Source organism: Cebus imitator, unplaced genomic scaffold, assembly GCF_001604975.1.
Source record: "Cebus imitator isolate Cc_AM_T3 unplaced genomic scaffold, Cebus_imitator-1.0 Scaffold54, whole genome shotgun sequence".
In the NCBI taxonomy this organism is placed as follows: Eukaryota; Metazoa; Chordata; class Mammalia; order Primates; family Cebidae; genus Cebus; species Cebus imitator.
The window spans coordinates 1,538,350-1,564,681 of NW_016107369.1; the positions used below are offsets into that span (position 1 = coordinate 1,538,350).

The following is a 26,332-nucleotide window of genomic DNA, read 5'->3' on the forward strand; positions in this document are numbered from 1 at the left end:
TAGAGACGGGGTTTCACCGTGTTGACCAGGATGGTCTCGATCTCTTGACCTCGTGATCCACCCGCCTCGGCCTCCCAAAGTGCTGGGATTACAGGCTTGAGCCACCACGCTCGGCCATGCTTTTTTTTTATTAAGTAGAGGTAAAAACCATAATTTTCACTTATAAAATAAATACTTTTAGAATTTATAATGCTTTCTCTTTTCTTTTTTTTATTTTTTTGAGTCAGGATCTTACTCTGTCAGCCAGGCTGGAGTGCAGTGGCACAATCTCAGCTCACTGAAGCCTCCACCTCCCTGGGTTCAGGTGATCCTCCCACCTCAGCCTCCAGAGTTGCTGAAACCACAGGCACATACCACCATGCCCTGCTAATGTTTGTATTTCTTGTAGAGACTGGGTTTTGCCATGTTGCCCAGGCTGATCTTGAACTCCTGGGCTTAAGTGATCCTCCTGCCTCATCCTCCCAAAGTACTGGGATTACAGGCATGAGCCACCTTGTCTGGACCATTTTTTTGGTTCTTTTCTGAGACAGTTTCTTGCTCTGTTGCCCAGTCTGGTGCAGTGGCACAATCTCAGTTCTCTGCAACCTTTGCCTCCCGCCCTCTAGTGGCTCTCCTACCTCAGCCTCCTGAGCAGCTGGGACTAGAGGCGCACGCCACCACAACTGGCTAATTTGTGTATTTTTTTTGTAGAGACAGGGTTTCACCTTGTTGCCCAGGTTGGTCTTGAATTCCTGAGCTCAAGTGATCCACCTGCCTTGGCCTCCCAAAATCCTGGGATTATAGGCATGAGCCACTGTGCCTGGCTATTAGGTATTTTAACCATATGATAACTCCATTTTCAACACTTCCTCAGGTGGGAATTATTTGGGATTTTAAAATTTTCAGTTTAAGTTTTGAAGCAATTTTGTCATGTTTCGGTTATTCTAAATCTATCGCGTGATGCTGTTTCCTTTTTCAGTAGAAAATACATTAATTAAAATTTAAAAATTAGCCAAGCATGGTGGTGTGCACCTGTATGGAGTCCTGGCTGTATAGAGGCTGAGGTGGGGAGACAGCTTGAGTCCAATAATTGGAGGCTGCAGTGAGCTATGATCATGCCACTTTTCTCCAGCCTGGGTGACAGAGTGAGGTACTGTTTCTAATGACAACAACAACAAAAGTGTTGCCCAAATAAAAATTCAAAATGTTATGGATTTTTATACTAACTTGTCTTTGGTATGCAATGTTATGTTTATTTATTTTTTATTTTTTTATTTTTTTATTTTTTTTCCCCATTTATTTATTTTATTGCATTTTAGGTTTTGGGCAATGTTATGTTTATAATGAAATGTCTTGAACTCTTTCAGCAGTATTATAGTACCAGCAAACAGCATTAGTTATGCTTTTAAAGAAAAGATTTTCAGATGTGTAGCCCTTAATCTCAGTGGCTGCAAGTTATGAAGCACCTTAATCTTTTCCAGATCATAAGGGTCTTAGCACCATCAGACAAAGTAGATTTTTCTTGTGATCATCTATCAAGCTAAGTAAATTTGGATACATATTTTTTCAGGAGTCAGGCAGCTCAATAAACCCTGTCACATAAAACTTTCTGAATAAACCGCATGTCATGGAAAATTTTGTTTTTTTTCTATATGGTTTGGTTTTCTTTTAAAGTGAAACACACTCTTTTTTTTTTAGGTTTATGTTATTACCCCTACCCCTCTCCCACTTTTTTGAGATGGAGTTTCGCTCTTGTTGCTGAAGTACAGTGGTGCAATCTCAGCTCACTGCAACCTCTGCCTCCTGGGTTCAAGCGATTCTCCTGCCTCAGCCTCCCGAGTAGCTGGGATTACAGGCATGCACCACTGCACTCCAGTCTGGGTGACAGAGCAAGACTCCATCTCAAAAAAACAAACAAACAAAAAAAACCACAACTTTTTAAAAAATCAGGTTCATCATAGTCAAAGTCTTACGTGTACCTTTGAGAAACCAACACTTTTTCACCTTGGCTGTGCCATATTACATTTCTATCAGCAAATGTATTAAAGATTTTTCTAAGAGTCATGTAGTTTTATATTTAGGTCTATGCTCTTTTTGAGTTAATTGTATAGTGTGAGATTTTGAGCAGGGGTCATTTTTTTGGCCAGTAGATATTTGGCCACCTTAGTGAGAAAGTTTTTAAAATAAGTATGGCATTTAAAAGTAATCTGTGAAGGTCTAAATACTTTATAATTTTGTAGATTTTAATATTTCTCCCACCTTTTCCTTTACTTAGCAAGTTTTGAATAGAAGTAAAACTATTTGATGATTCTGATATAAATTTGTTCCTTAAAGACTCCTAGAATTGGTTTACTTGTCCCAGTTTATTTTCCATGCCCTGGGTGCATAGGTCAGGGGTGCAACTTTAAATCATCCTGACCTTGAGAAGATGCTGAGACAGTTCTAAGCACATTTGCCAAGCTTTTTATCCTAACATCAAAGCAGTGATTGTTTGCCTCAAATGCTCATGTTTGAGAGAAATTTTGTCTTTTGATATATTGAGATTTGAGGCCTAGACTCTAAACTAAATAAAAGTTATTAAATTAGAACTGACATTGAGAATTCTTAATGGAATTAGTAGTAACACTACCACTAATAGTATTAATTTGAAATAATACTAGAGTCTCAGTTTTGGCTTTGTCACTGCATTGTTATGTGACTTGGACAAAGAATTTAAATTTTATTCATTGAACTTATAAAATACAACAAATAAGTTATTAAACATCTGTTTGTCAGCAGTAATTACAATGAGCATGTTGTTGAAATCATCAAATTTTTGGTGGAGTTACCAAAAACAAACATAAGCCATTCAAGTAAACAGGGAATTAGACATTTATGGCTTTGTGGAGGAGCGAGAGCAGTGAGGTTTAGGGCCTGTCTCCTCTAACGAGGCAGCTACCTTAAACTCGGAAACTGCTCCTGCCATCACAACTGCTGCACCAGCAGAGGCTGGTGAATAGGCAGTGGCACATAAAATTGTGCTGGTGCCGATCCAGCACAGGTCTGCTGGGGCTTGCTTCCTACACTGGTACAAAGTGTGGCCCCTGCCTTGTATGTGCTTCTCACTGGTAGACCCTGTATCACATCCACACCCCGATCTCAAAGGTGTCCAGGAAATACGGTTTTTAGCCTTCCAGCTCCTAATTCTGTGTATGTGTGTGTCTGTGTGTCTTATAGGGGGTTTGTAATGTGTGTGTTGGTCATGTACAGAATTTAGGAAAAGAATGGGAAGGCCAGTAGCACAGTGGTCTTGAAGTGCTTTGAATGCTATCAAAGTATTTAAGATTGGGCCAGGCACAGTGGCTCATGCCTGTAATCCCAGCACTTTAGGAGGCTGAGGTGGCCAGATCACCTGAGGTTGGGAGTTCGAGACCAACCTGATCAACATAGAGAAACCCTGTCTCTACTAAAAAATACAAAATTAGCCAGGCATGGTGGTGCATGTCTGTAATCCCAGCTACTTGGGAAGCTGAGGCAGGAGAATCACTTGAACCTGGGAGCCGGAGGATGCAATGAGCCGAGATCGCGCCATTGTACTCCAGTCTGTGCCACAACTGTGAAACTCCATCTCAAAAAAAAAAAAAAAAAAAAAAAAAAAACCAGGTGTTTCAGGTTGATTTAGTAGCATCACCAAATGAGAGGCAGAGCGGTATTGGGGTTAGGAGCACAGAGTGAAATTAGAAGGCCTGGATCATCTGTTCATGGCTCTGCGTCTGGCTGTTTTCCTAAGTGGTGGGGAAGCCATTTAGCCTTTCTGAAAGTGGAAGAAATGATATCTTCCTTAAGAGTATGCAGAGTATGTATATTTATATACTTACATATATAAGTATATAAATATATGTGCATGTAAAGCACTTGGCAAGTGCCTGGTATGTCATAAATACTCAATAGATGGGCACTCTTGCTGCTGTTGTGATTATTCATCATCTTTATCATCATCATGTAAACATACTTGGCCATCTGTGTTGGGCCAGAATGATGCTTATCAAAGGGACAGTTGTTAGAAAGTGGACTTCAGAAAGTGATAGCACTCAACTTTTCCCTTGTGTCCTTAGCACCTGCATAGGCACTAGAATAGGTAGTACTTATTTCTATTACATCAAACAATATAGGAAGCTCACCTTAAATAGGCTTAACCAGTAAAGGATATTTATTGGCTTATTATTGTGATGTCCCCAGACTACTTTTGGTAAGGTCTTCATTGATCTCTAATCAGCAAATCCAAGAGTTTGAATTGTTCTCTTGAGTTGAGAAGGCTCTTAAGTGATGAGTATTTCAAGCCCAGTGATACAGCATTTAGTCTTGAGTAGGTACTGTTTTTCCTTTACTTATATGTGCTAGGATATGGGATTTGTGAAGGTCTTCAGAAAGAATGTTTATGGGTATATCCTTAAGGCTGCTTGAACTTTATCATTGTCACTCCCTTATCAGTTAGGTATTCTCTCCTTTGGGCAAACATCCTTTTATAATACTTATTATAATGTATTTATTTGTGTGTTTCTCCACTACACTAAGATTTCTTAGGGAGTATAGAGGTTGTTCTTACTCATTTTTATTCCCAGTGCCCAGTTTAGTGCCTGGAAGGTACTGCTCGGTAAATATTTGTCAGTGACTGAGTATGGGGTCAATGATGATGAGTATTACATAAGCCTTAACTAAAGTCATTTCACAGTGACCAAACTGAGGAGGAGGAAGAGGGTGTGGAGATGGGGGGAATGAGGGTTGGAATAGTGGGGGTATTACTTTTTGTGGAGAGAACTGTCTTGTACTTTAATGTATCCTGAAAGTCTAACACATAATCCAGTATGTATTGAGTACTCATTAAAATATATTTGAATGAATGAATGAATGAAAAGATTACTCCCCTAGTTTAACTGTGGTCTTAGACTATTTAAAGTTAACCTGGTATTTTTGGAAACACACTCTCATTGCCCAGAACTGAAACTACCAGTTGTGACCCCTCCCCTCATTTTTTTCATGGCTAGGTTGCAGGGAGTTTGGTTTGCTGCCCTTCGTATCTTTTTAAAATTATTATTATTATTATTATTATTATTATTATTTTGAGACAGTGTCTCACTCTGTTGCCCAGGTTGAAGTGCAGTGGTATGATCTCGGCTCACCTACGCATCCTCAACCTCCTGAGCTCAAGTGATCCTCCCACCTCAACCTCCTGAGTAGCTGGGACTACAGGCATGTGCCACCACACCTGGCTAATTTTTTTTATTTTTTGTAGTGACAGAGTTTCCCTAAATTGCCTAGCTGGTCTCAAACTCTTGGGCTCAAGCGATCCACCAACCTTGGCCTCCCAGAGTGCTAGGATTACAGCGTGAGCCACGGTGCCCAGCCATACCCATCAAATCTTTCTGCTGAACCTACTAACTGAGATCAGAGCTACTACTCTGGAGCTTAGCTAAGGAGTAAAGGGGGAACTGAGACTTCTGCCAAGAGTCCCTCTCTCCTACCATCCTATCCCACCTGCTTTTGGTCTCTAACATTCCTCATTGTGACAGCTTCTCCTCCTTTACCTTGTGCTAGCGTGTTCCTGTCTCAGGGACTTAATCATTTGTTAAGGGGAGATGGAGATGTCTGACCGTGGTGGACACAGTTCTTTGCTCAGGAAATTGGAACCCACTCTTTTCTTCCTAACCCCAGACAGCTGTGCCTCTGGCTTTCTTTGTTTAGCCCAAGGCTGAGGGGTAAAGCTCTACCTCATTCTGGCCTGCAGGCTTTTCTATCTCTGGTGTTTGGAGCAGACTCTAAGGTTTTTCTGTTTTGTATAATAAAAACAAAAAAATACTGATTTTGTTGCTAATAAGAATTTGTAAGGAAATATTTCTCTTAATATTGGAGTTAATACTTTGAACGTTAATGTGAAGTGTTTAGAAAGCTTATAAAGAAATGAGATCGGCCGGGAGCAGTGGCTCATGCCTGTAATCCCAGCACTTTGTGAGGCTGAGGCTGAAGGATCATTTGAAGTCAGGAGTTTGAGACCAAGCCTGACTGACATAGTGAAACCCTGTCTCCTCTAAAAAATACAGAAATTAGCTGGGCGTGGTGACGGGCACCTGTAATCTCAGCTACTCGGGAGTCAGAGGCAGGAGAATTGTTTGAACACAGGAAGCAGAGGTTGCAGTGAGCTGAGATCGTACCGTTGCACTCCAGCCTGGGTGACAGAGTGAGACTCTGCCTCAAAAAAAAAAAAAAAAAAAAAAAATGAGATCATCAGTACTGTCATTTTCTTCATTAGAAGAGTTAGTACTGTTATTCTTTTTGATGTGAATGAAAAGGATTTAAGACTACTTTTTGTTTTTTCCTTTGGGAAATAAATCCATGGGTAATAACAGCCAAATTAAAAGTTTTAATTAGAATTGGTTGTCTCTGTTCCTATTTTCATTCAACCAGTATACTTGTTGGAAAAGGAGACTATAAAAACGAACATACCATTTCAATGGAAAATTTGCGATTGTGATAGACATGTTATTTATGGATATTTTCAGTCCCGAGGAAAGGTATTAGAACCAATTGTAAGAGAGATGGGGGCCAGGTGTAATGGCTCACGCCTGTAATACCATCCGAGAAAGGTGGATCACCTGAGGTCAGGAGTTCGAGACCAACCTGGCCAACATAGTGAAACCCCGTCTCTACTAAAAATATAAAAAATTGGCTGGGCGTGGTGGCGGGCACCTGTAATCCCAGCTACTTGGGAGGTTGGGGCAGGAGAATTGCTTGAACCCTGGAGGTGGAGGTTGTAGTAAGCTGAGATCACGCCATTGCACTGCATCCTGGGCAACAAGAGCAAAACTCAGCCTCAAAAAAAGAAAAAAAAGAGAGAGAGAGAGATGGTATCAGGTACTGCAGATTCTTAGAGTAGCTTCTGATTTTGCTCAGCCTTATTTATAAGGAGATTTATCTACTGTGAGGCTCATTTAGTAGGCACTTGGGAGTCCAGTGTCATAGAAAGTTGTTAATTTTAGAGTTACGTCGTAGTCTTCTTTAGCAATGAAAATCTTTTACAGAATAAGGCTTACATTTTTTTAATGTTTTTGACTAATGTAGTTAACAGGTTAATTTATATTGGCATCAAGCCCAGATCTGATGGCTATAAACTCAGTGGTTGGCTGATATAGTAAAACTGTAGTTTCGTTTTCTTGTGGTTTGGTTTAACCTTTGCATTCAAGAGTTTAAGTAGATCTCATGTGGTCTGGTCATATGTGTAGTGGTCATACCACACCAGGCATAGCATTTCTGCTGCACTGTGACTTGATTTTTTTACAGAATTAAGCTTTAGTACAATTTAATCTGTCAGAGGAAGGGAGCCTTTAAGTTCCTGAGCATGGGAATTCATTTTGGGAATTTCTCTTCTCTTTCCTCTCTTCCCCTCCCCTCTTTAAAATTTTTAGAGTCCCACTGTTACCCAGGCTGCTCTTGACCTCTTGGGCCCAAGTGACCTTAGCCGCCCAAGTGTTGGGATTATAGGTGTGAGCCACTGTGTCCTGCCTTCTTTTGTTTTTGAGACAGGGTCTTACTCTGTTGCACAGACTGGAGTGCAGTAGTGCAGTCATAGCTCACTATCACTTCAGATTCCTGGCCACAAGCAGTCCTTCCACCTTAGCTTCACAAAGTGTTGGGATTACAGGCATGAACCATTGCACCTGGACTCTTTTTTTTTCTTTTTTTAAAAATTCTTTTCTAAAGGGAAAAGAACCTAAGGTGGGTAGTTTCCTATAAACCTCCATTGCCTTTTTTTGTTTTTGAGACAGAGTCTCATTCTGTTGCCCAGGCTAGAGTGCAGTGACCACGGCCCACTGCAACCTCTGCCTCCCGGATTCAAGCAGTTTTCCTGCCTCAGCACCCCTGAGTAGTTGGAATTACAGGTACATGGCACCATGCCCAGCTAATTTTTATATTTTTAGTGGAGACAGGGTTTCGCCATATTGGCCAGGCTGGTCTTGAACTCCTGAGACTTCAAGTGATCAGCCCACCTACCCGCCTCGGCCTCCAAAACTGCTGAGATACAGTCATGAGCCCCCACACCTGGCCCTTATAGCCTATTTTCTAGTATTTCTTGTTTATTATTTTCTCTTTGGATTTGTTTCATTTTGATCATTGAAAATATGCAAAGGATGGAATCTTAATTTTGGAATTATTTTTCCTGGTTGAAATGGGAATTATAGTGGTTTTTATGGCATTTCCCCTAATCTATTAATGTGGGGAGGGTTGTGGGGAAGGAAGAGCTGTCTTTTTGAGATTATTAGGAAGGGAAACTATTTAATGGCAGAATTATACAACTACATTTTATTTTTATGAGGCCTACTTTATTAATTTAAATTTGTTTGCTCTACATTCATGAAGTCAGTTATTGGAAACCATGTAATACATGTCAGCTATCAAAGTTAAGTGACTTTTATCTGATACGAGTTGTATTAAAATGAACGTAGAGAATTGATGCCTTTCCAGATGTTTTCCCGATACCTTAGGGTTTTTATTGTTGATTTTGTTTTGAGATAGGGCCTCTGTTATCCAACCTGGAATACAGTGGTGCCATCATAGCTCACTGCAGCCCAAACCTCCTGAGCTCATGGGATCCTCCTGCCTTGCTTCCAGAGTATCTGGGACTACAGCTACACTGCACCTTGCTAATTTTTAAAATGCTTTTGTTGAGACACAGTCTTGCTATGTTGCCTAGGCTGGTCTCTAACTCCTGGGCTCAAGCAGCTCCTGCATTGGCTTTCTAAAGTTCTGGGATTATAGGCGTGAGCCACCAAGCCTGTCCTGATTTAGCAGTTAATTAAATATAAGTGGCCTCTCATTCTCAGGTGCTCTTACAGTATGAAAATGGAAGTTGTAAAGTTTTTAAAGTAACTCAGTGGAATAATAGGCAGTGGAGACTAGGAAGGGTGAAGGAGTGAGGGTGGATGATGAGAAATTACTTAATAGATACTGTGTGTTATTTGAATGATTGATACCCTAAAAGCCCTGACTTGTCCATTACACAATCTTGCACGTAATGACATTGCACTTGTACCCCATAAATTTATATCAATAAAAAGTCATGTCATCTGTTAGAAAAATTGTAATAAAGTAACTAAATTTATGGTATGTCACCATTTCTTGGCAGGACTTTGTGTCATTGTATCAAGATTTTGAAAACTTTTATACAAGGAACCTCTACATGAGGATAAGAGACAACTGGAATCGGCCAATCTGTAGTGTGCCTGGAGCCAGGGTGGACATCATGGAGAGACAGTCTCATGATTATAACTGGTCCTTCAAGTGAGTTTTTGTTGGGAAATTATTTCATGACAACAACTACAAAAGGGTTTCTTCATTTGAGAAAATATGTTATTGCAAATTGAGTATTTTCTCAAAACAGGAGTAGTAGCTAGGATACAATACAATATGATTGGTTTCCTATTGTGTTTGATCCTGTGTTAGATTATAGTTCAGAACGAAATTTAACTTATTTATTTATTTTTTGAGACAGAGTTTCACTCTGTTGCCCAGGCTGGAATACAGTGGTGTGATCTCGGCTCACTGCAACCTCTGCCTCCCAGGTTCCAGCAATTCTCCTGCCCCAGCCTCCTGAATAGTTGGGACTACACGAATGCACCGTCATGCCTGGCTACTTTTTGTATTTTTAGTAGAGATGGGGTTTCACCATGTTGGTCAGGCTGTCTTGAACACCTGACCTCAAGTGATCTGCCCCCATCAGCCTCCCAAAGTGCTGGGATTACAGGCATGAGCCACTGTGCCCGGCCTGGCTTATTTACTTTTTAAAATAACTCCTATTGATAAGAAACAGTATACAAAAGTCTAGTCCATTTTATTTTTGGTCTTACTTTTTAAAAAAATAAAAAAGAAAAGCTATCCTTTCCATTATGTCACTTAACAGAATCAAGTATCTGAATTTATTTCTGGCTATTTTGATTTCTCAAATGATTTAAGGGTGATATGTGGATTGTTTCCATTTAAATGAACTGAGTCATTTGGAAAACTTTTTATGTTTTTAACATTATTTTATTTATTTATATTTTTGAGACAGAGTCTTAATTTATTGCCCAGGCTGGAGTGCCATGTCATGATCTTGGCTCACTGCAACCTCCACCTCCCAAGTTCAAGTGATTCTCCCACCTCAGCCTCCCTAGTAGCTGGGACTGCAGGGATGCACCACCACACCCAGCTGCCTTTTGTATTTTTAGTAGAGACGAGGTTTCACCATGTTGGCCAGGCTGGTCTCGAACTCCTGGCCTCAAGTGATCTGCCCACCTCGGCTTCCCAAAGTTCTGGGATTACAGGTGCGAGCCACTGTGCCTGGTCTTAACATTGTATTGTTTAGACTGGACAAGTATTACATGATTAAATTGCTATTATAAAAAATAAATCATGCAGATAAACTGTTAGTTCCCATGATGTGTTCCTCTGCACGTCCACCCTCTTGCAAATCCTGCTTCACTTCCCAGAGGTGACTGTTACCACTTTATTTTGTATTACTTCTCAAGATCTTTTCTGTGGGGATGTGTTTATAGTGTGTCTACTGGGGTTACATGCAGGTAGTTATTTTTCCATTATGGAATTGGCCTGGCGCAGTGGCTCATGCCTGTAATCCCAGCACTTGGGGAGGCTGAGGCGGGCGGATCATGAGGTCAGGAGGTCAAGACCATCCTGGCTAACATGGTGAAACCCCATCTCTACTGAAAGTACAAAAAGTTAGCAGGGCATAGTTGCCTGTGCCTATTGTCCTAGCTACTCGGGAGGCTGCAGCAGGAGAATGGCTTGAACTTGGGAGGCGGAGGTTGCAGTGAGCCAAGATTGCGCCACTGCACTCCAGCCTGGGTGACAAGAGCAAAACTCTTGTCTCAAAAAAAAAAAACAAACAAAAAAAAAACATTATTTTACAGCTTGCTTTTTTAGCTTGCTCGTATTGGTATCACCCTTCTTGTGCATATTCACAGCAAGTTTATTATTTGTAGTGGCTATATCGTATTTTACAGTATAGATGTGACATAGAGTGACAGGCTGGACTGTGTTAACACCCAAAATTTCGGAGAATTAAAACAGTAACAGTTTATCCTTGTCCATACTTCATACTCATCCTAGGTTGGTGGGGCCCGTGAACCATGTTGTCCTTAGTTAGGGGCTGAGGCTGCGTCAGCTTCCACCATATGGAACGTCACTGGTCCCTGTCCTGAGGAATGGGTGTGGCAAATTGTGCAGTGGCTCTTAAAGGATCCTCATGTGTATTTATGCTCATGTGTGGCAATCACTGAAGAGTATATATATCTTTTTATGGATAAGTACTGCCAAACTGCCCTCCAAAAAACAAACAAAAAGTGTCCTCTAAGATAAGTGACTGTCCTGGGCAACACTGGATATCATTAGTTTTAAAATCTATTTATCACTATTAATAAATGAAAATTAGTTATTTTAACTTCTGTTTCCATAACTGGTAGTGTGTTTGAGATTTTTTTATATAGACTTTGTTCTCTCTGCTTCCTTTTGTGTTACCAGTGCATTTACTATTACATTTAAGTACTTTTTTGCCCATGAATTTCATTGTTTTATGCTATTGATACACAGGTATACAGGGAATATAATAAAAGGTGTTATAAACATGGGTTCCTACAACTATCTTGGATTTGCACGGAATACTGGATCATGTCAAGAAGCAGCCGCCAAAGTCCTAGAGGAGTATGGAGTTGGAGTGTGCAGCACTCGGCAGGAAATTGGTAAGTGAAAGCTGTATTTGGCCAGCTGCTGTTTTGAAACTGTTTTAGTCAGGGACAAATAATAGTAATATAGACCTAGAGTACCAAATATTCACACTTTGTCATGTCATTTGGATGAGGTGAGGAATCCTTTGTTTTTCTGAAGTGCGATGCATGATTTTAATGCTTTCAACACATTCTGAGATGTATTTATCTTTCCCGATGTGTTATACATATAGAATGTCTCTTGAAAAGTCTTGCCAGTATTTGTTTCATTTATAACTTTAATGTTGATTTCATTGGCTTTTGCAAATGTTAGTGGTTAAGAGTGCCACTTATTAGGACACTGGCCATATTAGAGTTAATCTGCTTTCATACTGATTAATTAGGACTGTTAATAATTCTAGCCTTATAGAGCTCTTTTAAGACTTAAGTAAGCCAATCCATGTAGAGCACTTGGAAAATAGTGCACAATAAATAGAAACTCTTTTTATTATTAAGTTCATAAAATATAAAAGTAATAGCTTTATATAAGGAGATTCAATTTATTTTAGTTCAGAGGAAGATTTCAGATTTTTCCAATTTGTTTCAGAGAACTGATAACCCTAGAAGTTATGAAAACTTTCCAAATACTTATTACTGTGAATTACCCCTAAACACACATTCAAAGAACAGTTCATTATTAGCTATTTCTCAGGGTTCTAGGGATTGGCAAGCACAGTTGGGTGGTTCCTACCCAAGGTTCCTCTCACGGTTGCACTCAGTGGTGGCTGTATGGCTGGAGACCTGTCAAGCCTTCTTCATTCACATGTTTCACCTAGGCTAGGGTGGCTGGAGCTCTGTGTGGCCTCTCCATGTTTCTAGCTTGGGCTTCTTCATACCATGGTGGTCTTGGGAGAGCTGTTTATCATGCATGGCAGCAGGCCTCTAGAGCAAGCATTCAAAGATACCTGTGACTGATGCCAGGAAAAGTGGCTCATACCTATAATTCCAGCACTTTGTGAGGCCAAGATAGGAAGAGCAGCTGAGCCTAAGAGATCGAGGTCAGCCTGAGCAACATAGTGAGACACTGTCTGTACAAAAAATAAAGTAGCCGAATGTGGCAGCACATGCCTGTGATTCCAGTCACTCAGAAGGCTGAGGCAAGAGCACCCCTTGAGCCAAGGAGTTTGAGGCTGCAGTGAGCTATGATCGTGCCACTGCACCCTAGCCTGTGACAGAGTGAAACCCTGTGTCAAAAAACAAAAACAAGGATACTGAGTTGAAAGCTGGAAGGCTTATTATGCCCTAGCTGTACAGGTCCAGAATATCACTTAAACACCTCTTCCTATTGGTCACCCCAGATTCAAGGGTTGTGGGGATTGCCCACCTCTACCTCCAAATGGGAAGAGCAAGAAAGAATTTGCATCCATATTTAATCTTCCGCAGCAACTCTGTCAACTCACTCAATTTAAAACAAAATGAAGAAAGGAAAAAGGAAAAGTAAAATTGTGCAGATTCAATATCTATTTATTTAGATAGATAGATACATAGACATATAGATAGATTGATACATAGATAGATGCAGGGTCTCTGTTGCCCAGGCTGGAGTGCATTGGCGCCATCTTAGTTCACCGCAAACTCCGTCTCCTGGGTTCAAGCAATTCTTCTGGCTCAGCCTCCCGAGTAGCTGGGATTACAGGTGCCTGCCACCATGCCCGGTTAATTTTTGTATTTTTAGTAGAGAAGGGGTTTCACCACGTTGGTCAGACTGGTCTCGAACTCCTGACCTCAGGTGATCTGCCCTCCCAAAGCCCTGGGATTATAGGTGTGAGTCACCATGCCTGTCCCACAATCTAATTTTAAATATTTTCATTCCTCCTAAAAGAAACCGCATACTTAGTAGCATTCATTGGATACTGTTTCCCTTCCCCCTACAGGTCCTTGGCAACTAGTAGTATACTTTTTGTCTTTCTAGATTTGCCTATTTTGGACATTTCATATAAAAGGAATTGTATAACATTTGGTCTGCGTCTGGCTTCCTTCACTAGCACAATATTTTCAAGATTCATTTGTGTTGTAGCATGTAATAGCATTCCATTCTTTTATATGACTGAGTAATAATCCTTTGTGTTGGGGGTGCCACATCTTGTTTATTATCCACTTACCACTTGATAGTCATTTGGGTTGTTTCTGCTTTTTGGCTATTGTGAATGGTGCTGCTGTGAACGTGGGTGTACAAGTTTTTGTATGATATATTTTTGTTTCTCTTGGGTTTATATTTACCATATGACAAGCAATATGGTAAGTCATATGGTAACTCTGTGTTTGACTTTTTGAGGAATTGCTAAACTGTTTTGCAAAGAGATTGTACTGTTTTACAATCCCCCCCTCGATGTATGAGAGTTCCTCTTCATTTTTATATCATCTTCCAGTCATCTTGTTTGTAGCCCAACTTTAAACCTTGCTTACTTTGTTGCCTGTTGTCTCTGGTTTTTAAGCTTCTCTGGGGTTCCATACGGTAAATTTACTTGATTTTCAAAGAATTCCACTCTGTAAGGTCATAGATATGACCTTTTTCTAACTCTGTCATTTTCCAGTTGTATTGGCTTCCTGTGGCTGCCGTAACAAAATATCAGAAACAGAGTGATTCAAAACAACAAAAATTTCTAGTCTCATAATTCTGTGGGTTATAAGTTTGAGATCCAAGTGTCAGCAGGGGGCCATGCTCTCTGATGCTCTGGAGAATCCTTCCTAGGTTCTGGTGTTACCAGCAATCCATGACGTTCCCTGGCTTATAATACATCACTCCATCACATGGCTATCTTCCTGTGTGTCAAACATTGTCGTCTTCTGGCCAGGCACAGTGGCTCATGCCTGTAATCTCAACATTTTAGGAGGCCGAGGTAGGTAGATCACTTGAGGTGAGGAGTTGAAGACCATCCTAGCCAACATGGTGAAACCCTGTTTTTACTAAAAATGCAAGAATTAGCCAGGTGTGATGGAATGTGCATGTCTGTAATCCCACCTACTCAGGAGGCTGAAGCAGGAGAATCACTTGAACCTGGGAGGCAGAGGTTGCAGTGAGCTAAGATTGCACCACTGCACTTCACCTGGGCAGCAGAGTGAGACTCTGTCTCAAGAAAAACAAACAAACAGCATTGTCTTCTTCTGTGTTCCCTCTGTGTATGTCTATCTCTGTGTCCAAATTTCCCTATTCTATAAGGATATTAGCATCCCCCCAATTGCCTCATTTTAATTTGATCACCTCTGGAAAGTCCCAGTTTCCAAAGAAAGTCACATTCTTCTGGGAGTGAGGACTTCAAAATATCTTTTTGGTGGGACACAGTTGAACCCATAACATCATCCTTCTATATATTTTCCATTTTCATTCATTGTGTTTAGAATTACAGATGTTCACTAATTAATAAAAAGTTGAGCCTTTTGCTTTTATTTCTTCTTTATTCAGTTGTTTTGTGTTGATTTTCAAGAGGAAAATGGGAGTAGAACTTTTTTTTTTTTTTTTTTTTTTTTTTTTGGGGGGTTTTTTTTTTTTTTTTTTTTTTTTTTTTTTGAGACGGAGTTTTGCTCTTGTTACCCAGGCTGGAGTGCAATGGCCCGATCTCGGCTCACCGCAACCTCTGCCTCCTGGGTTCAGGCAATTCTCCTGCCTCAGCCTCCTGAGTAGCTGGGATTACAGGCACGCACCACCATGCCCAGCTAAGTTTTTGTATTTTTAGTAGAGACGGGGTTTCACCATGTTGACCAGGATGGTCTCGATCTCTTGACCTCATGATCCACCCGCCTCGGCCTCCCACAGTGCTGGGATTACAAGCTTGAGCCACCGTGCCCGGCCTGGGGGTAGAACATTTTTATTCCCCTATCTTAAAGCAGAGTTTCTAGCTCTCACTCCAGAAATAACAACCCTTTTGATCTAATCCTGTGGTTAAAGGAGCATTGTGCAGTGATGACATAATAAGGATACCTTATACTTTTATGGCATTTTATATTTTATAAATATAAAATAATGCTCAAACATTATCTCTCTTGATCCTCACAACAATGTCATGAGGTAGATAGGGCAAATTATTATTGCTATTTAGCAATATTTAGCTCAGGGAGATTCTAAGTGCTTTGATTAAGCAAGCCTTAAGGACATGTAGCTTGGATGACATGTCCTTAAGGCTTGCTTAATCAAAGCACTTAGAATCTTTCCTAGCATCTTGTCTTTCTGTAATGTCATTTAGTCCTTAAAGATTTGAGTTCTAATATAAAATTGTAGTACAAATTTACCAGTCAATTCACAGTGTGGGTTTTTTTTGAGACAGAGTCTCACTCTGTTGCCTAGGCTGGAGTGTAGTGGCCTGATCTCAGCTCACTGCAACCTCTGCCTCCCAGCTTCAAGCGATTCTCCTGCATCAGCCTCCAAGTAGCTGGGATTACAGGCATGTGCCACCACGCCCAGCTAATTTTTGTATTTTGAGTAGAGATAGGGTTTTGCCATGTTGGCCAGACTGGTCTTGAACTTCTGACCTTAGGTGATCTGCCCTCCTCAGCCTCCAAAAGTGCTGGAATTACAGGCGTGAGCCATCCTGCCTGGCTGGGAAGAAGCATTTTTACCTATCTCTTGCTGCATAACAAACCATCTCAAAACTTAGTGGTTTAAAACAGCAACAGATATTTATTTGCTCGTGATTCTGCAATTTGGGGAGGGCTTGATGTTTTCTCAGCTTCATGTGGTATTGGGTAGGCAATTGTGACTGTGTATAGAGTATCTAAGATGTCTCAACTCACATGTTTGACACCTCAGCTGGGTGGCATGAAGGGCAAGGCCTGACTGGGCATCTCCCTGTTTCTCTCCCTCTTTCTATGTCTCCCCAACTCCTTACGTCTTTCTCTGCTCCTTCCATAGTCTGTTATCCTCCAGTCTCCCCTTCCCTCCGCCCATGTTCTGTCTTTACAATAGGCCAGTTAGACTGTTTCACGTGGCAGCTGACTTCAAAAGTGTAAAAGCAGATTTTGCTAGGCCCTCCTAAGGCCTAGACCTGGAACTGGTATGCACAGACAGGAATGGGAGAAATAATTGGCACCCCCCTTTGGAGAAATTCCACTGCAGGTGCTAAATCAGATTTTATTCAGTCATTTTGTTCTTTATGAGCCGTCACTCTTCATACTATTGACTCCTTCATAGATCTTAGTCTGAAAAGGACACAACACATACACTATGATTTATTTAATAATAAAGCAATAAGTAATTCTTAAATTCAGGATTTTGTGATGTTGACTTTGTTGACTTCTTCACACAGGAAACCTGGACAAACATGAAGAACTGGAGGAGCTTGTAGCAAGGTTCTTAGGAGTAGAAGCTGCTATGGCGTATGGCATGGGTTTTGCAACGAATTCAATGAACATTCCTGCTCTTGTTGGCAAAGTAAGACACTCTGTCATTTTTGAAAAAACTCCCTCTTTTGTTTTGAAAAGCATTCAGAGTGAACTGAAAGCTGTTGTAAACTTTAGACTAAACATAATTTAGCCAAAGATATTTCTATCATAAATTGTTTTTTTTCCTTTTTTTTTTTTTTTTTTTTTTTTTTTTTTTTTTTTTTTTTTTTTTTTTTTTGAGGCGGAGTCTTGCTCTATTGCCCAGGCTGGAGTACAGTGATGCTATCTCAGCTCGCCGCAACTTCTGTCTCGCATGTTCAGGTGATTCTCCTGCCTCAGTCTCCCGAGTAGCTGGGACCACAGGCGTGCGCCACCATGCCCGACTAATTTTTTGTATTTTTAGTAGAGGCGGGGTTTCACCATGTTGGCCATGCTGGTCTTGAATTCCTGAATTCAGGTGATCACCCCACCTTGGCCTCCCAGAGTGCTGTGATTACATATGTGAGCCACTGCACCTAGCCACAAATTGTTTTTCATAAAAAAATAATAATAAAATTGAGATGAGGCCTTACTGTGTTGCCTAGGCTGGTCTCTTAACTCCTGGGCTCAGGCGATCCTCCTGCCTTGGCCTCCCAAAGTGCTGGGATTATGGGCATGAGCCGTCATGCCCAGCCATATCACAAATTTTTGGACAGGTATATCCCATGGATATTCATCAGTTGGAGTTTTCTTGCTGGAACCTGTGATCTTTATGTCTTCCATGAGCTGATTCTTGGCTTCTTTATATCTGAAGGAAGTTGGATAAATTAAAAACTTGGAAAAGACTAAGCTTATTAAAGTAAGAAGGTTTAGTTTGGAAAATTTTTTTAGTTTTTGCCAAGTAGAAAAATATTAAAATATGTAGTTACCCTAATACTTGATTTACTGCAATACGTATTGCTTATTGCTTAGATTTATTTATTTATTTATTATTTATTTATTTTATTTTGAGATGGAGTTTTGCTGTTGTTGCCCAGGTGGGAGTGCCATGGTGCGATCTTGGCTTACTGCAACCTCCACCTCCCGGGTTCAAGCAATTCCCTTGTGTTAGCCTCCCGAGTAGCTGGTATTACAGGCACCCACCTCCACGTCCGGCTAATTTTTGTTTTTTAGTAGAGTTGGGGTTTCACCACGTTGGCCAGGCTGGTCTCGAACTCCTGACCTCAGGGGATCCACCTGCTCTGGCCTCCCAAAGTGCTGGGATTACGGGTGTGAACCACCGTGGCCAGCCAATATATTTAGAAATTTTTCTGTGTGTGTGTGTGTGTGTGTGTGTGTGTGTGTGTGTGTGTATTTACATATTTAATTGTATATATTTATGTATAATATATAAACATATTTATATGTAAACACACTATTATATATAATATATAAACACTGTAATAACTATAATTATATATGTATATATGTTGTATTTTATATATATATACCCGCAAGTGGGTAACACATGTGAGAGGGCACAATCTGTATGTAAACGTAAATTACATTTCAGCAGATTGGTACTCTCATCCTGAAAGGTCCCTTGAGGTTATTTATTCTCATGTGTAACATAACATCTATGAATGGTATATTGAAAACGTGGTAGGTTAACTCAAGCAGGAAAATTGAGTTTTTGTTGGTTGGTTGACTATATGGTCACACTTAGCTGTGTGACTGTGAGTATGTCAAATACTCTTTCTGATCCTCAGAGTTTCTTTTGTAAAATGAGGTAGTTGAGTTAGATGAACTCTATTAAAGTCCTTTTTATGTATGCACATCTGGTCCCAAGCATTTTGAATAAGGGATATTCAGCCTGTATTAGAAAAAATGTAAAGCTTGTAGCTTAAAAAATTAGAAAAAGAAGAATAAATTAAACCCAAACTAAGCAGGGTCTATAAGGTACAGATGGGACAAATAGAAAACAAACAGCAAGATAGATTTAAACACACCTGTATTGATAAACATTAAATATAAATGGTTTATACATTTCAATGAGAAGACAAAGATTGTCAGATAAAATTAAGTAGGTTTCCTAATATACAATAGCAACCTATTTTAAATATGAAGACACAGGTTAAAAGGAAAAGGATAGAAAAAATACAGTATGCAAATAATAATCAGAAGAAATTTGAAGTACCTGTATTAATATAAACAAAGATTCAGAGCAAGAAATATTTCTGGTGATAAAGAGAAACATTGTGTAATGATTAAGGAATTAATTCATCAAGAGGATATAATTTTAAATGTATAGATGCTTAGCCCATGTATGCCTAGCGTTCCATTATTGGAATGCTAAGCATGTGGGAGTTATTTGTATCTTACTGGTTAAGGTCATTCATTGCCAAGTCTGATGTTGCAATTCAAAAAATTGCACTTCTGCCATAAATGGGTTAATAACAGAGCTTCAAAGTATATGAAGCAGAAATTGATGAAATTAAAAGTAGACAAATTAAAAAATTGTAGTTAGAGACATTAACACCTCTCTCTTAATTGACAGAAGAATGAAACAGAAAATCAGTAATGATATAGAACATTTGGAAAACACTGTCAACCACTTGACCTAATTGAGAAACTCTTCACTCAACAGCAGCAAAGCATTTACTACGAAAGACAATAATGTAGTCTAGGCCATTAAGCAAGTTTTAGTCAATTTAAAAGTATTAAAATTATTCAAAGTATGTTCTCTGATCACTGTGGAATTTAGAGTAGAAATTAATAATAGAGATATCTGGAAAATCTTTGAATATTTGAAAATTAAACAATATCCTTCAAAGTAACTCATGGGCCAACAAAGAAAAAACAAGGGAAAATAAAAATATTTTGAACTAAATGGAAATGTAACCTATTATAATTTGTAGGATGAAGCTAAAGTAATGCTCAGATGGAAATGTATAGCATTAAATGTTTATACAGGTTGAGCATCCCTAATCCTAAAGTCTGAAATCTGAAATGTTTCAAACTGGTAAATTTTTGGATTGTCATCATGACAGCACAAAGAAAATGCTTAGGAGTGCTAAACCAGTACATATAAGGCAAATAATCCAAAATCCACAAAAATCTGAACTCTGAAACATGTCTGGTCCCAAGCATTTTGAATAAGGGATATTCAACCTGTATTAGAAAAAATATAAAGCTTGTAGCTTAAAAAATTAGAAAAAGAGAGCAAATTAAACCCAAACTAAGCAGAAGGAAGAATATAATGATGATAAATGCAAAAATCAATTAATTAGAAAATAGACAATAGGGAAATCAGTGAAACCAAAGCTGATTCTTTGAGAAAATGAATACAATTGATAAATCTCTAGCCAGAACGATTAGGATAAGAAGAAAGAAGATGCATATTACCAATAACAGGAATGAAAGAGGGGGACATCACTACAAATCCCATGGGCATTAAAGGATAATAAGAGAATATTAAGAACAACTTCAGGCCAGGCGGTGTGACTCACACTGTAATCCCAGCACTTTGGGAGGCTGAGGTGGGTGGATCATGAGGTCAGGAGTTCGAGACCAGCCTGGCCAACATGGCGAAACCCTGTCTCTACTAAAAATACAACAAAATTAGCCGGACGTGTTGGTGCGCGCCTGTAATCCCAGCTACCTGGGAGGCTGAGGCAGGAGAATTGCTTGAACCTGGGAGGCGGAGTTTGCAGTGAGCTCAGATCGCACCACTGCACTCCAGCTTGGGTAACAGAGTGAGATTCTGTCTCAAAAAAAAAAAAGAACAACTTCATGCCAATAAATTCAACAACTTGGATTAAATAGATAAAATTCCTTCACATTATAATACATTGCTGTCCTGCATTTTGGAGGTTTAAACCTAAGATTCTTGTTTGTTAGAATTTTTAACACTAGAGGATTAAAGAATCTCATCTTGCTGTTCTCTCTGTATGCTTGCAAACTCGAACAAAGGATTCTCTAGAATTAGACATTTTCTACATAGACCGGGAAAGTACAACCATAAAGATTTATATTCCAAATCAAACTATAGTTGAAATACCATTAAATATTGTTTAATCTGTTAAAGACAATAACTTATCCAGCTTTAATGATTCTTTGAATCTCATACTAAATTTCAATGTGAAGTGATTGATTGCTCAGTTTAACAGCAGGGTGGCGCAGTATATTGATGAAGAGCATAGGTTCTGGAAGCAGACGTTTGTATTATTTAATAATTATTTTGTTACTGTGCTTGTGACCTTGGGCAAGATTTTAAACTCCTGAACGAGAGTTTCCTCATATATAAAGTGGAAATGATGAAAGTGTCTACTACATAGAGTTATTATGAGGATTAAAAGTAATAATGCATTTAAATCTTTTAACATGATGTCTGAAACCTTAAGTGCTTAGATGTCAACTGCTGTTATTAATATCTATTTTTTTAACCAAAGATTTAATAAAGCTTCAGAATAGTTTCAAAGGGACAGATTGATACATTGAAATGGTGAATAAGGCTGTCTGAAAAGAGTTATCTTTTGCCAGGAAAAAGAACATAATGCGTTTGCAGGTTTGCCAGAAAATTGTTTAGCTGGAAAGAGGAGAAAATAAAATTTTGTGTGGAGGGAAAGGCAAGGGAGGGTTCTTTTTAAGATATATTTGAATGCCAAGAGCGGTAAGTAAAAAAAAAATTGAAGACTTGCTGAAGAGAAAGCTGACCTCTCTTTATTTTCTCCCCTAGTTTCATTTTTTTCCATTTTAAAACTTTTTTGAAACTTAAATTTAGACTTGTGAAAGAGTTACAAAAGAGTACAGAGAGTTCCGGTATACTATTCATTCAGCTTCTCTTTATGTTAACATCTTACATAACAGCAGAACCATTTCTTACAGCTAAGAAATTAACTGTGATACAATACTATAACTAAAGTACAGGATGTATTTGGTTTCACCAGTTTTTCACTGATGTCTTTTTTCCACTTCAGGATCCAGGTGAGGATCTACATTGCCTTTAGCTTTTGTGGCTCCTAGTTCTCCACCAATCTGGGATAGTTTCTGTTTTTCTTTATCTTTCATGACCTTGATACTTCTGAAGGGTACTGGTCATTTACTTTGTAGAATGTCTCCAATTTGGGTCTGTGTCCTATGTTGTTATGGTTTGACTGAGCCCATGTGTTACTGAGAAAGCTACTACAGAAGTGATGCCCTTCTTAGTGAATCATATGAGATTATGTGGTTTCAATACATGTTACTGATGATGTAAATCTTAACCACTTGGTTCAGGTGTCAGCCGGGATTTTCTGCCACCAACTTACTGCTTTTCCCTTTGTAATCACCATCTCTTGTGGCAGAGATACTTTGGAACTATATATCAGCATGTCAGATTAAACTTTCACCCACTAACTTTAGTATGCGTTTCTCATCTTGCCTGTGGCAGTTATATTATCTTGGTGTTCTAATAGTGATTTTTCTATTTTTCCTTATTTCTTCTATACTTATTAATTAGAATTTTTGTGTAAGGAAGAGTTCTTGCTTTTCCCTTATTTATTTGTATCATGGGTTTGTGAATTTTTTATTATTTGGGTTATAATTCAACACAATTGCTTCTTTTTTGTTGCTCGAGTTTTATTTTTGGCCATTGGGAGCTCCTTCAGGTGGGTACCTGTGTCCTTTGAATATGTAACAACTTTTTTTTTTTTTTTTTTTTTTTTTTTTTTTTTTTTTTTTTTTTTTTTTTTTTTTTTTTTTTTTTTTTTTTTTTTTTTTTTTTTTTTTTAAGCACTCTCATACTTTCTGGCATGATAAAATACTCCAGGATTATCTTATATTTTCCCTATCCCAGTTTTGGAATTAACCATTTCTCAAAGAAGCCCTGGTTCTTTTTATTGGAGAATGGTATCTAGAAACCAAGGTCTGAGAACTAGGTGTGTTTATTGCTGCAGGAGTGTCACTGCTTCTCACCTTTCAGTGGCTAGAGCTAGAAAATGTATGTATGTATGCTAATACCTCTCTCTCTCTCTCTCTCTCTCTCTTTCTCTGTGTATATGCGTAAAGATTTGAAAGCCAGGAGTCTATATTGATACTGCCAACTCTCCTCCTCCTCCTCCTCCTTTCTTCTCCTCCTCCTTTTCTTCCCCCCAGACAGAATCTCCCTCTGTCGCCCAGGCTGGAGCGTAGTAGCACAATCTTGGCTCACAGAAACCTCCGCCTCCTGGGTTCAAGTGATCCATCTGCCTCAGCTTCCTGAGTAGCTGAGATTACAGGTGCCCACCGCCACACCTGGCTAATTTTGTTTTGTTTTGTTTTGTTTTAGCAGGGATAGGGTTTTGCCATGTTGGCCAGGCTGGTCTCAAACTCCTGACCTCAAGTGATCCATCTGCCTTGGCCACCCAAAGTGCTGGGATTAGAGGCATGAGCCACCATGCCTGGCCCCACTTCATATTTAATCTGTACATTTTTAGCCAGGTAGCTTTTTTTATCTTACTAAGTATTATGTGCATAATAAAAATTTCAAACACAATTACTGTTACAAATTTCTTAAGTATTCCTTTAAGAATATTCTGTAATAAAATAATTTTTAAAAAAAGAATATTCTGTAATAAATAAGCATGTATATATACAATTGACCCTTGAACAACATGGGTTTGAACTATGCAGGTCCACTTATACGTGGGGTTTTTTTTCAACCAGTCATGGATAAAAAATATAGTATTTGGCCAGTCATGGTGACTCACACCTGTAATCTCAGCACTTTGGGAGGCTGAGGTGGGCGGATCACCTGAGGTCGGGAGTTCAAGATCAGCCTGGCCAACATGGTGAAACCCTGTCTCTACTAAAAATAAAAAAAATTAGTCAGGCATGATGACAGGTGATGGTAATCCCAGCTACTTGGGAGGCTGAGGCAGGAGAATCGCTTGAACCCAGAAGGCAGAGGTTGCAGTGAGTCAAGATTGCACCACTGTACTCCAGCCTGGATGACAAGAGTGAGATTCCATCACACACACACACACACATAGACACACACACACACACACACACACAATTCATGGAACACAAAACCCAAGTATATTGAGGGCCTACCTTTTATATAAGCAGGTCCCACAGGGCCAACTGCAGGACATGAGTGTGCAGGGATTTGGATATATGTGGGGGTGAGGTGGTTCTGGAACCAAGTCCTCCTGCAGACTGAGGGATGACTGTGTGTCTGTGTATCTTTTTTCTTTTTTTGTTCTCATGGGAGCATGCTGTATACTTTCTGCACCTTTTTCATCTAATTGGATATTTTGAGGCTATTTTTGACAGAGAAAAACCTGTTTCTGAGTTCCAGTCTGACAGGTTGAAGGGCTCCCTGAGAGATGGAAGAATAAGAACTGCAGTGAAAATAAAACAAACTGAGAGCTTCAGTATTTTCTTGTTGCCTTAGCAGAAACCCATGTTTGTGTGTTAAAGTAAAGCTTGTTTGGGGATTTTTAAGACAAAACTGAAGCCTGCAGTCCATGTTACGTGGGGAAAAGGTTAGTAATTAGGATAATTTCCCGAACTCTAGATATGAGTAATAGTGTGAGAATGCACCATTTCCACAGACATGACCCCATCAGCTGCCATTTCCCACAGATACACAGAACACCATGCTAAAACTACATGGAATTCTCTCATGTAAAGAAACCAAAAATGTTTCAGAGACTAATGTGTCAGATTTTAGATATAAATAAAGATCTGTTGCCATGTATCTGAATATTTACATCAATGAAGATATTAAATTAAAAGGGTAGAATTTCGCATCTACTTTTAAGGTGTCTTTACAAAAACCAGATCACCGCCGGGCGCGGTGGCTCCCGCCTGTAATCGCAGCACTTTGGGAGGCCGAGGCGGGTGGATCACGGGGTCAAGAGATCGAGACCATCCTGGTCAACATGGTGAAACCCCGTCTCTACTAAAAATATAAAAAATTAGTTGGGCATGGTGGCGTGTGCCTGTAATCCCAGCTACTCAGAAGGCTGAGGCAGGAGAATTGCCTGAACCCAGGAGGCGGAGGTTGCGGTGAGCTGAGACTGTGCCATTGCACTCCAGCCTGGGTAACAAGAGTGAAACTCCGTCTCAAAAAAAAAAAAAAACAAAAAAGACAGATCACCATGTATGCTTTTTTCCTCCTCTTAAAATTGGTCACTTTACTGTTGTGCACGATTTCCTTAGTAAGATATGGCTATTAGTGCTTGTGGCATTTTGTGATTTGTGTAACTAACCCTTTCCCCTCCAGCTTCTTAACCTTCCTGTTCCTGTGATATTGCAGGGTTGCCTGATTCTGAGTGATGAACTGAACCATGCATCACTGGTTCTGGGAGCCAGACTATCAGGAGCAACCATTCGAATCTTCAAACACAACAGTGAGTTTGCTGCAGAATTCCCTGGTGGCCTTGGCATTGACTGTTCTTTAGATCCATGTTGGGGTTAATATTAGTTATATTTGCAGTTGAAAATATAAATGAAGCTGAAGTAGCAACATTTAAAATGTTCTTCTGGTCCAGTCTTTTAAAATTAGACATTGAAGGAAGCCTTTTATACAGATATAATACTATTCTTTTATTTGACCTTCAAGTTTTCCATCCCATTTCCTTGTTTACAAATCCCTTGCTCAAATACATTACTAGATGCCTACAGGATATCTTGCCGTAAGACTAGGGGTATTTAGATGAATAAATTAAGATAGATGCTGAAGTACAGATATGAATAGATGCTATGGGAGCACAGAGGAGGGTGGCACTGAGCCAAACATTTCCTCCCTAAGTGGAAATATCTATGTATTATTAAAATGATTTATAATAAAAATGCATAACTTTCATAGTTAAAGCACATGCACAGGCAGAAAAATTACCAAATTATATGTTTAATATCATCTTATCCCAAAACGTATACAGATAGGTACAGAAAAAAGTTTGGAGGAATGTATACCAAAATGTTAGGTGTGTACCCCTGGATGGAAGGATCATAGATGATAACGTCATTTTTGCCTTTGTTTTTGTTTTTGTTTTTTCTAAAATGTTTTACAGTGAGAAATGAGATCTTATTAAACATAACTGTGTAATAAGGCCGGGCGCGGTGGCTCAAGCCTGTAATCCCAGCACTGTGGGAGGCCGAGGCGGGTGGATCACGAGGTCAAGAGATCGAGACCATCCTGGTCAAAATGGTGAAACCCCGTCTCTACTAAAAATACAAAAAATTAGCTGGGCATGGTGGCGTGTGCCTGTAATCCCAGCGACTCAGGAGGCTGGGGCAGGAGAATTGCCTGAACCCGGGAG

General features: G+C 39.5%; 1 protein-coding gene across 1 annotated transcript in view; it reads left to right on the top strand.

The window, feature by feature from the left end:
* Nucleotides 1–26,332, top strand: part of SPTLC2 (serine palmitoyltransferase long chain base subunit 2) — a 122,240-nt gene that overhangs the window by 27,830 nt on the left and 68,078 nt on the right. Inside the window, exons 3-6 of the mRNA XM_017528537.2 lie at nucleotides 9,137–9,291; nucleotides 11,596–11,744; nucleotides 17,009–17,133; nucleotides 25,327–25,420. Of these exons, the coding sequence (XP_017384026.1) occupies nucleotides 9,137–9,291; nucleotides 11,596–11,744; nucleotides 17,009–17,133; nucleotides 25,327–25,420 (523 nt within the window). The remainder of the gene's footprint in view (nucleotides 1–9,136; nucleotides 9,292–11,595; nucleotides 11,745–17,008; nucleotides 17,134–25,326; nucleotides 25,421–26,332) is intronic.